Source organism: Neovison vison, chromosome 6, assembly GCF_020171115.1.
Source record: "Neovison vison isolate M4711 chromosome 6, ASM_NN_V1, whole genome shotgun sequence".
Classification (NCBI taxonomy): Eukaryota; Metazoa; Chordata; class Mammalia; order Carnivora; family Mustelidae; genus Neogale; species Neogale vison.
Window position 1 is genome coordinate 182,985,445 of NC_058096.1, and position 13,533 is coordinate 182,998,977.

Sequence of the window (13,533 nt, forward strand, 5' to 3'; positions counted from 1 at the left end):
CAGAATAGTCCTACTAATCTATAGTCCTGTTAGCATAATGATTTCCAGTTGTCCCACATCCTCAGTAGGACTTGAAATTGTCTCATTTCTTCAGAAGTTATCTATAAATGGTCTGTGCCATGCAAATTTATTTAACCTTCATAAATAAACTTTCTAAACTTATAAAAATAACATGCTTCACATGTATACATCTGTTATCCTGATTTGGGTTTACATTCTAGGGGGCAGAGACCATGTATTAGGTACTTCATTGTCCTGGAGTGGACTTACATGGCAAGCACTTGATGAACTTTTGTTAAGGTGGATCTTAAGGCTGTATATTGATCCATTAAAAGAATAGATACAGTAAGAAAGAAGCAGTTGAAGAACAATACAAATATGTTCTGTTGAATGAGACAGAAGTTAAAGAGGCATCCTTTCTAAATTTTGATAAATTTTACTTTCCATTTATGTATTCATCCATTCATCTTCATGTTAGTGCTGAAAAAAAATCAGTGGTTCCTACTGTTCACGTGTCTTATTTAATTGCTTCCTCTCTCCACTCTACTTTGTAAATAGATAATTAAAAATTATATTTCCCCTGATGGTGAGCCTAACTACATTTCTTCAGGAAGGTGGTTTGGTTTTGACATGAGCTAAGTTTTTTCTCTCTTGACCCACCCATACCATAAGTGAAAAGAAATGACACATCCAATATCTGTCTCTTCCTTATAGTTTCAACAAATATAACTAGCCAATGTGCCTTTTATATGTATTTATGTGTCTAAGGACATAAAGAAAGTCCAGTTCCAATTTTCTTTTACCGAACTGCTTTCAAAATAAGCAAATAAACCTAGGGAAGAATAATAACTCTCCCAATGGCTTGATGGAATTTAATAGTAACAGTTCTTACCTCCCCGAAAAGAAGAGATTTCTATAGAAATGATAATCAACCTCCTGTGAGTATATGGAGCTCATAAAACCGGAAGAGCTTCTAAAGGTCAGCAAGCATTGAAAGTTTTGTCCTGGGGATAAATTTCTAAATAACCCTGAGGAGAAAAGAAAGGGAGGGAAAGAAAAAAGTTCAACTTGATGAAAGTAAAATGTGCTAACTTAACAGTTTTTGGATTATCATTTAATTACAGCCATCAATCACCTCACATCTGCTTTCTCCCAGTACCCAAGACATTCAGGCAAAAGCCACACAACCTGACCAACAGAGAATGCATAGCCCATTCAAAATCCAAAGCCTAAGAAATAATATTTAAAGAATTTCCCTGTAGGAGATCTTAGGAAATTTCCTAAAACCTGGAGAATGGAATCCATCCTTCAAAAAAATACTGAGAAAACCCAAGAGTAAACCTATCCTTTTAATTAACAAGATAAACACCATTGCTTCCTCTGTGTACCAGTTTAGAGATGTTTCGGTTGGTGATCATTTTCAAAGAGCTTTGCTTTCCAAATCATTTTATTTTCATTCATATTTTTACTAATGCGTGGAACTGGTCTGCAGTAAGTAATTTTATGAACATGATTTTATATTCTTTTAAAATACAGACCATTTGAAGTTGAGCTTTTAGAAATACATTTGCTGCATTAATTGGTGCTAGAGGATGCCAGCAAATGTCTTTATGGACAGCTGTTATTTTTAGGGTTTAAAGTGTTGTAATTTCTTCTTATTGAGGGGTTCATACTGACTGTTCCTAAATTCTCTATTGAACAAATTAAATAGCGTTAGGCTTTTTAAGCACCAATGTGATCAGAAACATGTTTCAACCATGGTAATCCTCTTGTCCTGCTGTATTTATCTCTCACAAGATACCTAAACGCTTCCCTCCTCTTCTCAGGCAGATAATTGCATAGAGGTTGGAACCAGAGAAAAGAGTTGAGCTGGTGCTGAGCAGTGGATATAAAAAGAAGTGTCACCCTAGTGGAAGTAAATAGGCTCTGAGACCATAATCTCTGCCCTTATTTACTTTTGCAGCCATAAATGCCCAGGGGAAATCTTGTCGTTTATTTAGCTACAGGAATCTATGTGTGCAGCCACGTATGGTTTTTAACTTGTTTTTATTTCCATACATTCCATTATAGCAGTCTACAGTCTTGAACCTCCTTGGTCTTCTCTCTAAATATGGGTTTTATCCCAATGGTGTTGTTGGCTACAGCCTTCAGGAATTCTTCCCATTTTCAAAATGACAGTGTGTTCATTACCTGTTTTTTTCCAACAGAGTTCATCTGGTGATTTAATGATCAGAAACATTCAGCTGAAACACAGTGGAAAATATGTGTGTATGGTGCAGACGGGGGTGGACAGTGTTTCATCTGCCGCCGACCTCATAGTAAGAGGTAGACATTAATGCCTCAGTGATTTTTGTTGTTGTTTTGCTTTGTTTCGTTTAATTTTCTTTTTTAATCTCATATCTTAACTGATCATTCCTTACTGGAGGAAAAACCATGAGACCGCATATGAACATGTGAGTTGTATTATTGATTTGATTCCCTCCCCCCCAAAAGACCAGAGACTATGATGATAAGGACGGGTCCTAGTCCAACAAAATAAATATCTCAACTCTGCCCTGCAAACAGCTCTCACTGTAATCAGCATTTCACAGGTGCTGCCAAGCTGATGTGTTTTTGAGCATGTCATTAATGCAGCAGTAGTGTTTAATATGAAAGAGAATAGTGATAATGTGTCTATGACAACTTCCAAAAACCCGAGATCGTCCAGAATGCCTGAGAGAATTTGCCAATCTGAGTCACTGTCCAAGGTACTGATTTGCTACTGGGCTGAAAATGACCAGAGTGCGTGATAAACTGAAACAGCTCTGGAAAGCAAACTGGAAACTACAGAGGTGCACCAGTAGATTAAAGGAAAAGACATCATGCCAAAAGTAAATGATGTTGTATTTGGAAGGGTGCAGAAATCCTCAAAAAGTGGGCATCATTTGCAACCCTAGAATACTATGATTTTGATATTACTGACTCCCGTCCAGATTGAATATCTAACAGCAGAAATGTCCAAAAGAAAATGCGGTAGTTGTATTGCCAGGAAAATACCCTTTTTTGCTAAGTACTTTTGAAATTAGGATCTGTTGTCGGTATTACATTGATCATGTGACATTCTTCACTTGGGTAGAAGATGATATTATGGAATTGCTGTCCACTTTTGCATTTTTGCCTTTCTTAGGTTCACCTGGGCCACCAGAAAACGTGAAGGTAGATGAAATTACAGATACCACAGCCCAACTCTCTTGGAAAGAAGGTACAGATAACCATAGCCCAGTTATATCCTATTCTGTTCAGGCGAGGACACCTTTCTCCGTGGGTTGGCAAACTGCCACAACAGGTAAAGGGAAAGAGTGAAGTGCCCTTGGTACCTATAAATGGGTTTTAAACCAGTGCTAAGACCTGCAGAATGTCACTTCTCTGACATATTCCTTTTCAGTGCCTGAGGTTATTGATGGGAAAACACACACCGCTACAGTCGTCGAGTTAAATCCATGGGTGGAATACGAATTTCGGGTTGTAGCCAGTAACAAAATCGGAGGTGGAGAACCCAGTTTACCCTCAGAAAAAGTAAGAACTGAAGAGGCAGGTTAGTGTTTTTGTTTTCTGAGTAAAATAGGTTACTAGGTTTCCCTGGGTGTGTATTTCCATTTCTCTCAGACTTGGCCTCCAGGCCAGCAGGGGATTAACCTCAATAATCCATTGTTGCAATTATCTGACCTACCTAATAGCAGAACTGGCCATATGGCATTTGACAAAAGACACTCTTGTAAGTGATTCTGATGTAATGTGACATTTCCAAAAGTTCAGTCCATCATCAGCATTCATTAGTGCATGTTGAGTGAATATATTTTTGTCACTTAAGGTTATAATTACTATCTGACATAGTCACCCTGTTAACAGGGGAAATGCTGTTTTCGTTTATAACAAGCATTGACAAATTGGTAGGATAATGACATTTGGGAGTTCTGCTGCTAGGAAATCTCATTTTACCACCACGCTCCATGAATGAGCTCAAGCAACTGATGATCAGGAATATTTTGACCCCTCAACTATTAGATTAAGAGAGAATCATTGTTAAAATGTTATGTTTTGGGTGACTATTAATATTAAATTTAAGACTATTTTTATAACTCTAAAAATACCCTAACATTGAAATTGAAACTTAGGTAGTGTCCGTAGTATCGGATTCCTGAGGCCTCTGAGAGGATCTATAGACTTTCCTTTTCAGAATCTGTAATATTAATTAATGTTGATTAAAATGATGTTTAAAGTATAGCTAGTATGTCACTTTAGGAGCCAAAATAGAAGTCATGGAATATGTTTCAGTAATTTTAAATATGCTTTTTCACTCAGGACAATGCATGTGATATTTATGGCAGGAATTATGAGGAATAGGAGAACCATGCCAGTCTTTGTAGTCCATTTGTTTATTCATACAACACATACTTATGGAGTATCTACTGTGTGATCAGAACTTTCTAGATATGGTGGCTACAGCTCTGAACAAAGACACACCTTCAGGAACATCTGTTCTAGTTCTGTCATAGAAATTACTAAGCATAAAGTTCTCCATGTAAACAGGGAATCTGATACCCATGTGAGGTGTATAAACAATACCTCATAAAAAGATTTGAGGATTTGAGTCTAGGTCCTTTTTTTTTTTTTTTAAGTAAAGTCAATGTTGATACAGCAATTATATCTGTAATGTGGAAGAGTCACAAATGAAACGTTCATACCAGGTTCATTTCCCATCATCCCCATGGAATCACTTTCCCTTGTTGTATTGACCTCTATCCTGAGTCATTTTTTTCTTGTTGTTTGAGGTGTTGCAGATCTATGAAAATTTCATGTAAATATAATTTATTTGATGATCTCCTCAAAGATAAATATGCATATATGGATATTGCATGTATGTCTCACATGATCCAGATACACACACATACACATACATATGTATAATGTGCCAGTGATCCAATTACTTCAAATATTAGAAATAAGCAACATTGAATCAAATGCAAATAGGGTTTTATCTCTGTCTCTCTGACCTACACAGTTCCGGAAGTGCCTCCTTCAGAAGTCAGTGGAGGAGGTGGAAGCCGGTCTGAGCTGGTGATAACTTGGGATGTAAGTGTCTGGACAGCAGCCTCCCCGTCAGGGGTTTGCTCTTCCCATCACAGCCCCTGGTGGTGCTGGTAGTGGGCCTTAGTACTAGTAGCTCACCTTATGCTAATCACTTTTTCTAGAACGGATTTGTTTTTTGTTGGTTTTTTTTGTTTTTTTTTTTCATTTCACTCTTGCAACATTTTATAGATGAAAACACTAAGGCATAGAGAATATTAAATAATTTGCCCAGGGTCATTTGGCTGGTAAACATGGGGTTGAGAGTCAAGTCCTGGCTGTTTGCTCTCAAGCTGTCCTCATGGCTTTCCACGCAGCTGTAACCCCACTGATGATGTTCACCCACTGATTCCAGCAGGTGCTTGCTTCCTGGCCATGCTCTCAGCTCTTGCTTTATGTTGTAATTAGGAAAAAATGTAATTAGCACATTTAAAGTCAGAAAGCATGAGAATCATCTGTGTTATTTGAGGATGTTGGTGGAAAAATAGAAAGTTAAAAGATCATGAAGGAGTGTCAGTAGGAATTGTTGACATGATCTAAACACAGCTTTGACCTTAATACATTATTTTTACTTTCTTTTTTTAATATAGTTTAGTCCTTTGTACTTAATCATCATATCAATAGGTAATTTTTTTTTTCCATAAAGTCAACGTTCTGGATTAGATGATTTTTATTTGACTCAAGTGATGAGGTATATTCAACTGAAAGTATATCTTAAGATACAGAACTTAGATTGGAGCTACAGGGTGCTTAAAAAAATCTGAATAACTTTAGAAAATTCCAACTGGTTATCTGGATGGCTACGAAAAAGTGGCGTATGTCTCTTTAAAGCATCTGACTGTGCCACTGACCTTTTTCTCCTTTTTTTACAGAACCTCTTAATACAATGTCAATTATTATTTGATGGGTTTTGCAAAAGACTAAGGATTAGAACGCATTTATTTTTGCCTGGCCCTCATGTATAAGGGTGAATTTAATATGTCTTTCCTTTGTAGCCAGTCCCTGAAGAACTACAGAATGGTGAAGGTTTTGGTTATGTTGTTGCCTTCCGCCCTCTTGGAGTTACTAACTGGATCCAGACAGTGGTCACATCTCCTGATACCCCAAGATATGTCTTTAGGAATGAAAGCATCATGCCATTTTCACTGTATGAAGTTAAAGTGGGTGTTTATAATAACAAAGGTGAAGGACCATTTAGCCCGGTGACAACCGTGTTCTCTGCTGAAGAAGGTATGGAGACTGTGTGGTTTGTGTTTTCAGTAAACCTAGTAAATGCTTTGTGACTTCAGATAAATTTCTTCCAAAGAGTAATGACTGAAGCCACAGTTAGATTCACAGTCCAGGTAATAAACATCAACCAAGCCGATTTGAAGTACGAGGCTCAGTAGCTAGTCAGAGGATGTAACTCTTGGTTAAAATCTGTGGACGATGAGTACATTTTGAGCTCCATCTTGTGAAACAGGGCACAACGCAGCTTTCCATAGCCTTCTTCTTTGGGGGATAAGATTAGGATACTCTCTTCAAAGTGCTCCAGTCTCAATTCTTATGGTGTTTCCTGTGACCTGAGAATGGGACGTTAGCAGAATGGAGAAGGAGGCCTAAAGTATGACATGGAGAGGTGTGCAATGTTCAGGCTTAAAGATGTGAAACACTGGTTCCAGCTAGTGTAGATTCATACATATGCCACTCTGGACTCATGCTGTCTCTCTGCCTTTCCTTAAACTTGCCCCAACTATGGTATCTCCTTAGAAAATATGATTATTAGAAGAATCATATGAAATTGCCATTTTATAGGAAAAAAAGCAGCTGAATATTGGCTATCACATGGGGTTCTACTTAATAAGAATGATAGGATCTATCATATATTGATGCTTACCATTGCCAGACTTTACCTAATTTGGATTTTCTAAGGAGGAATTACATGTGGGTACTATCATTATAGCCCATGTATACATAAGAAAATGGAATTTTAATGAAGGAAATGAATAAAGTAGCCATACTCCATACAGACTTACCAAACAAGTATTTTAATCAAGAGCCTTTGGTCTGAACCATTCTGAACTCATGAAAGGTGACTTTGCAGTGTCTTCTCTACCCCAAGACCCTGCAGTAAATTGCAGAAGGTGGTCCACAGTTGTTATATCTAAAATAATAAGAAGACTCCGTTTTTTAATACCACATATTCTTATCCTCTCTTTTTTATGTAGTTCTGAGAGAAAAACAAACAAGTAGTATTAAAAACTTTGCAAAAAATAAGAGCCTTTATAGTCATAGCCAGACCCCTCCAAGACTAGCCAAGGATTTTGCTTGTAAGGGCAGCAGTCTGAAGAAGGATGAAAGTTAACCAGGGAGTTTTCAAGCACTGCGTACCCTGTGCATTCTGGACTGGGAGGGCTGAAGGCTGGAAGGAGGGACAATTAGAGCCTGTTACCCTCTCCCTCCCCCACCCTGCATTTTCCTCCTCCTGTTATTATTCTTGCCACCACTAATGAGTTGAATAAAGGTCTTTCTGTTCCAAACATCAGATAGAGATTTGACTTTTCTATGAAAAAGTGAAGGATTTGTTGGATACTATGACTTACTGAATCAAAAGAAGATTTAAACAGCATACCTCGTAAAGATCATTAATAAGAAAAGCTGTGGAGCCTCAGAAACCCTCTTGCTCTCTAGGGTGCCAGGACTGGATTGACTGGCCTCAAGTACTCCTCATCTGTCCAAATCAAGTTTCAAATTATCAGGACAGAAAATCTAATAGGCCCTTCCTTGGACCAAGATTCTGCCTCACTATCAATCAGTACAGCCCAGAAGAAGGATGATTTAACACAGAAATGGATATTGGGAGAGGGGAAGTCCCTGCTCAGATCTGTGCTGTGAGACAGGAGAATGACTATGAGCCCCTCAAGCTAAGAGTTGTTTATTACGGAGGGATATTTGTTGTGTAATAAGTTCTGTGCATGTCTGTCTACTCCTTCAAAACAGTAAACGTCTGGAAATTGCTGTATCTCATTTAGTGTGCCCCTCCTGTGGGCCTTGGATACAGAAGGCACTAACTAAATGCTTATTGAATAAATGAACTCTGTAGAGCATGACTTTGTTTGGCAAGACAAAATTAAACAAACAAACAGGCAGCATTTGGGTGCATTGGAATGCCCAAGCAAGAGCTGGGGGATGGAGGGGAAAGAAATAAGGAGTGGTGGAGAGAACATAGGGAAAGAAGGGAAGAAAAGATACCAAGAAAAAAGTGCAACAGAGGAAAAAAGAGTTTTCTGCTGGGGTTTAGCGAGGAAAAGTCTATCTACTCCCAAAGCAGGGAAATAGATTAAGACATGGTTTATGTTTTCAAATGTTTTGATAAAGTGTTTTATTGGATTTTCGAATATGTTAAAGCGCCTTTTTAAAAATATGACCTTCAATAGATTTTTAAATTAACTACCAAAATAATCATTGTATTTCACTTTCTGTTGTCAAACAGAGCCTACAATAGCTCCATCTCAAGTATCTGCAAATAGCCTATCTTCCTCAGAAATTGAAGTCTCATGGAATACCATTCCTTGGAAGTTAAGCAATGGACATTTGCTTGGCTATGAGGTAATTTCTTTTAAAACTAATAGACTGCCCCTCTGATTTCCACCCTCTCACTTCTCCTCTCCATCTCCCCATGTCCTCCATGTATTTCTTTGTTCTACACAAGTAAGTGAAACCATGTGATACTTGACTCTCTCTGTTTGACTTATTTCACTCAGCATAATCTCCTCCAGTCCCATCCATGTTGATGAAAAAGTTGGGTATTCATCCTTTCTGATGGAGACATAATACTCCATTGTCTATATGGACCACATCTGAAGGGCATCTTAGCTCTTTCCACAGTTTGGAGACTGTGGCCATTGCTGCTATGAACATTGGGGTACAGATGGCCCTTCTTTACACTACCTCTGTATTTTTGGGGTAAATGCCCAGTAGTGCAATTGCAAGGTCATAGGGTAGCTCTATTTTTAATTTCTTAAGGAATCTCCACACTGTTTTCCAAAGTGGCTGCACCAACTTGCATTCCCACAAACAGTGTGAGAGGGTTCCCCTTTCTCCACATCCTCTCCAACACAAACCATGAGAGACTGCTGTGGACTCTGAGAAACAAACTGAGGTTTGTTTGGGATGGGAGGTTGCATGAGCCTGGTGGTGGGTATTATGGAGGGCACGTATTGCATGGAGCACTGGCTGTAGTGCATAAAAAACGAATTTTGGAACGCTGAAAAAAATAAAATTAAATTAAAAAATAAAAAATAAAACTAGTAGATCGCATGTGTATGTTGCCATGGTACCTTGTCTCCTTCCATTTAAAATTCTTTTTAACAATGACATTTAAAGTCTGACTTCTGTTGAAATTCTATTAGCACATTGTCCTATGTAATTATTAGTGGTTATTGAGTTTAACTTAATAAGTTGAATGAAAATAACTTGGTATAGAAAGAAAAAACAGTGGAGCGGCTGGGTGGTGTGTCAGTTGTACATCAGACTCTTGCTTTCAGCTTGGGTCATGTTCTTAGGGTGGTGGGATCAAGCCACAAGTCGGGATCCATTTTTAGCCTGGAGTCTGCTTGAGATTCTCTTTTTCCCTCTTCATCTGCCCCTCCGCTTTCCCTCTTTCAATCTCTCTCTCTCTCTCTCAAAAATAATAAATCTTTAATTTAAAAAAAGAATATGGAAGGAAATCATATATCAGATGAGCCAAATCTTTTAGATGGATTGACTAAAAAATAAGAGTGATATTGAACTGTAATATTTAAGTTCAAAAGATATTTATGCCAATAGGAAATCATTTTCGTCCAGCTCTTTCTTTGTCTTACCTTCTTGGTGGCCTTGTTACATTGTACGATTCTCTGTTAGGCCCTCCAGAAGATAACTGTCTATAACTTAATTCTTGCCTTCAGTCTGTGACCTAATTCTTGCCTTTAACGAACTCTGTTTGGAGAAGTAAGATGAGAGATCTGAAACAGCATGACACAAGAACAAATGTAATGACCATCAGAATAGGTAACAGAGGAAGTGTTTGGATGGTCAAGAGTAATGAGTAGTCTTAAAAGCTGTCATAGGTTTATGAGACTGACGCGCTGCCTACTTCACTAAGAAGGCACTAAGCTGTCATAGGTTTAATGGGACTTTAAAGGAATATAAGCAAAGAGAGAAGATGGAAAATTCCAGATTAAACATGGCATGTTGGAGGACTAGAGGGAGTGGTGACCCACCTACTGAAGAAGGTTCCTATAGGAGGGATGACTGCAGATAGTGCAGATAGACACAGGAGAGCCAGGTCACATATGGCTTTGAATATTGAGAAGAACTGTTCTGACTTGGCCCCATGTTCAGTAGGGAACCATTAGAGCTGAAAGGAATTGAACTGAGACTGGCAAGATAAAAACTAAGTCCTTTTTTTTTTTAAGATTTATGAATTTATTCCCTATAGAGAGAGAGGAAAGTGCAGAGGGAGAGGAAGAGAGAATCTCTAGCAGCTCCTGCTGAACACAGAGCCCCATAGGACACCCGAGCCCAAATCAAGATTCTGACTTTTAACCCACTGAACCACCCAGGCACCCCAAAAGTAAAGTCTTATGAGGACTTCTCTGACAGTGATATTGTAGGAATCATAGTTCTGATTTCATCCCCACCCACAGCCATTTTTTTAAGGACCCTCCCTCATGCTTGTCACTCCTGATTCAGGGGCATGCTCACACAGGCACATATGCAACACAGGACCCTATACCCCTCCACTTGCCCACATAAGCTCCAACTATGACACCAGGGTGGCCACCTGATCCATGGACAGTCAGGCGGAGCTAGTCAGATTCTTGTTTGATATATTGAACTAAGCAATATAGAGATTGTAATTACTGAGTATAATGCAGTGATATGTGGAATTTAGGACTCAGTTCGGGCTTCCCAAGTTAAGGCCATGGGCAAGTGGGACAAAGCTTGTCGCAGGTGAGATGGAGCAGACAGACTCTGCTACAACTCCAATGAATGGAGGAGACAAGGACCCACGGAGCTGTAGGGACAGCAATCAAAACAGAATAGCTCTTCGGTAATTGCCCAGTTCTCAAGTAGACTCTCTGTATTCTTTTTCATAATGTCACCTTGCTCTCCTTTTCAGAAAACTCCCTTTATAATTGAATTGAGAGAGTTTCTGTTCCCGGTAACCAGACATTGACTTGAATAAATATCAGTGATAAAGCAGAGAAAAGATAGGCTACAGCAGCGGTGCTCCACAATGGCATGGTGGATGGCCTTCACCAGAATTACCTTAATTGTTGCTAAAGATGAACCCCCCAGAGCCCTCCCTGGACTCACTGAATCCAAATATCTAGAAGTGGGTCTTGTCAATGTAGATTTTTAGTAGGTATCCATAGGGAAATGTCTTCCCACACCTTCAATACAGGAAACACAGAAACTTGACCAGGGACAGAACTGCCTAGACTTCAAGAAGTAAAATACCACACAAACACCACAAACTGCCTTGGTTGGCATCTGAAAGGAAGCCAAGAACATTTAGTTGGAAAGTTCCTTTAATTCCAAGACAGTGAATCTAAGAAGCAATCCCTACTTTCTCCCCGGTGATTAGAGAAATGGAATTGTGGGGGAAAGGTAAGTGGGATGGAGGGAGATGGAAAGGAAAGCAGTTCTGAGCTCAAAACTGCATGGCATCTTGACTGCCACTTTACTGGTTGTGCTGGAAAAGTCGCATCAACTTTGTGAGCCTCGTTTTCCAGAATTTTTCCTAGAATTGGGCAGTAATTGACCTAACCTTATTAGGATTTGGGGAGTACTGAATGGTATTGGACACTTATGTGCTTCTTGCAGTCTCTGGCTCATAATAGTAAACAGTCCCTATGTGCAAGCCCTATCTCAAAAGAATTGCTGAAATATTAATTTATAGAATTCTCCCCAGTAAATATCCTCAAGCAGTTCTTCCACTCTAAGCTTCTTTGCCGCAAGAAAGTTTATGATAGTTGTCAAGAGGGGTTGCCTGCAAGAGCCCTTTCTCCCTAGGTTTGTTTGCAAAACTCAAGCCCTTAAGGAGTTAGTTCCATGTGTCCTGGAGGGTAAGAAGAAAGCAGATGCCACTGAGAAAAATTAGAAGTGAAATTTCAGGTGACCTTGGTGGAAACAAAGATCTGATACTTAACAAAATCTTGGGGGGTCCATACCTTTCTACCTGGCAGTCTCCATGTTGGTGGTAAGACCACAGGAGGGAACAGATCTATTTCCCACTTTCAGCAATGATCAATGATTTCCCATTCTCCAAGCATGGTCCGGGAACTAAAGGGATCAAATCAATGTAATATTAAGTTTTCTGGGAAAGGTTTTGGGAATGGGCGCCCCAGCAGTGACTGAGGTTGAATTTCCCATTAGCTGAGCAGGATATGAAACTCAGTGGTAAATCAAATTAACTTAAGGAAAATAAACAAACACATTTTGCATGCCTCAGACAATGGACGGAGATGCACATCGCCGTTAATAACCTTACCCTTTACAAACCACAAGACAGGATCATAATTCGAGAGCCAGTTGTAGTTTGTGAAATACTTAAGAGAAACAAGAGAATATACATAAATGGGCTTCGTGGTTTTCAAAGCACCACAGCCAAGGTAGCAGTTGCTGTCAATTTTTTGGCAGCATGGGGACAGATAGATGTTAATTTTGCAATACATAAATGTAAGCTGATAAGAATATTCTACAAGAAAGCTGAGTTATACCTCTTTTGTTTATGTCATGAAAGAGCGATTGAATGAAAGAGAAAACCAATGAATCCAAAGAGAGCCAGTGTAGAATCTTATTAAGTCTACCCCATCTTGGAATTAGACAGACTTGCAGCCAACTCCACTAGGATAGAGGACGAGCTGCACCAGGGACCGGGAAATCTGCTTGTTTATTCAGTGATGTACGCCAAGTGCCAGGAGTCCTATCTAGCACACAGGAGGCATGCAAAAAAATATGTGTTGATTGAATAAATGCAATTTTGACTCCACTATCTTGCTGCTGTGGCCTTGAGCAAGTTATTAAAGCTCTCCAAAGCTCAGTTAAAATAAAGATGATAATAGTAAATAACACACTGCATCATTAGAGAATAAAATGAGATAAAGCAGCTACTGTCAAAACGGCTGGAAGAGACTTGGGCTTTTCTCTGTTTTGAGCATTGGTCACTGGGATAATATCTCTTTGGAAGGAAAAATTGGAAAAAGCAGTGAAGAAACATAGAAAGACCTAGTATAATCCAAATGCATCATTCAATGCTGTTGTTTCTGTTGGTGCTGGTGTGTTGCCCTCGGGTTAGGAGGTGAAAAGATGAGAGAGGCAAAGAGAAAATGGGACTTACTTTGACATTATCTGTAGGTTGGGGTGCATGTCAGCTTGCCTGTCTATATAAAAGAGCCG

The 13,533-nt window shown here is 39.1% G+C and overlaps 1 protein-coding gene across 1 annotated transcript in view; it reads left to right on the forward strand.

Annotated features, from left to right (window-relative positions):
* The window catches only part of CNTN3 (contactin 3), a 248,886-nt gene that overhangs the window by 208,275 nt on the left and 27,078 nt on the right, over positions 1-13,533 (forward strand). Inside the window, exons 13-18 of the mRNA XM_044253145.1 lie at positions 2,208-2,325; positions 3,167-3,325; positions 3,425-3,574; positions 5,042-5,112; positions 6,102-6,336; positions 8,579-8,694. Of these exons, the coding sequence (XP_044109080.1) occupies positions 2,208-2,325; positions 3,167-3,325; positions 3,425-3,574; positions 5,042-5,112; positions 6,102-6,336; positions 8,579-8,694 (849 nt within the window). The remainder of the gene's footprint in view (positions 1-2,207; positions 2,326-3,166; positions 3,326-3,424; positions 3,575-5,041; positions 5,113-6,101; positions 6,337-8,578; positions 8,695-13,533) is intronic.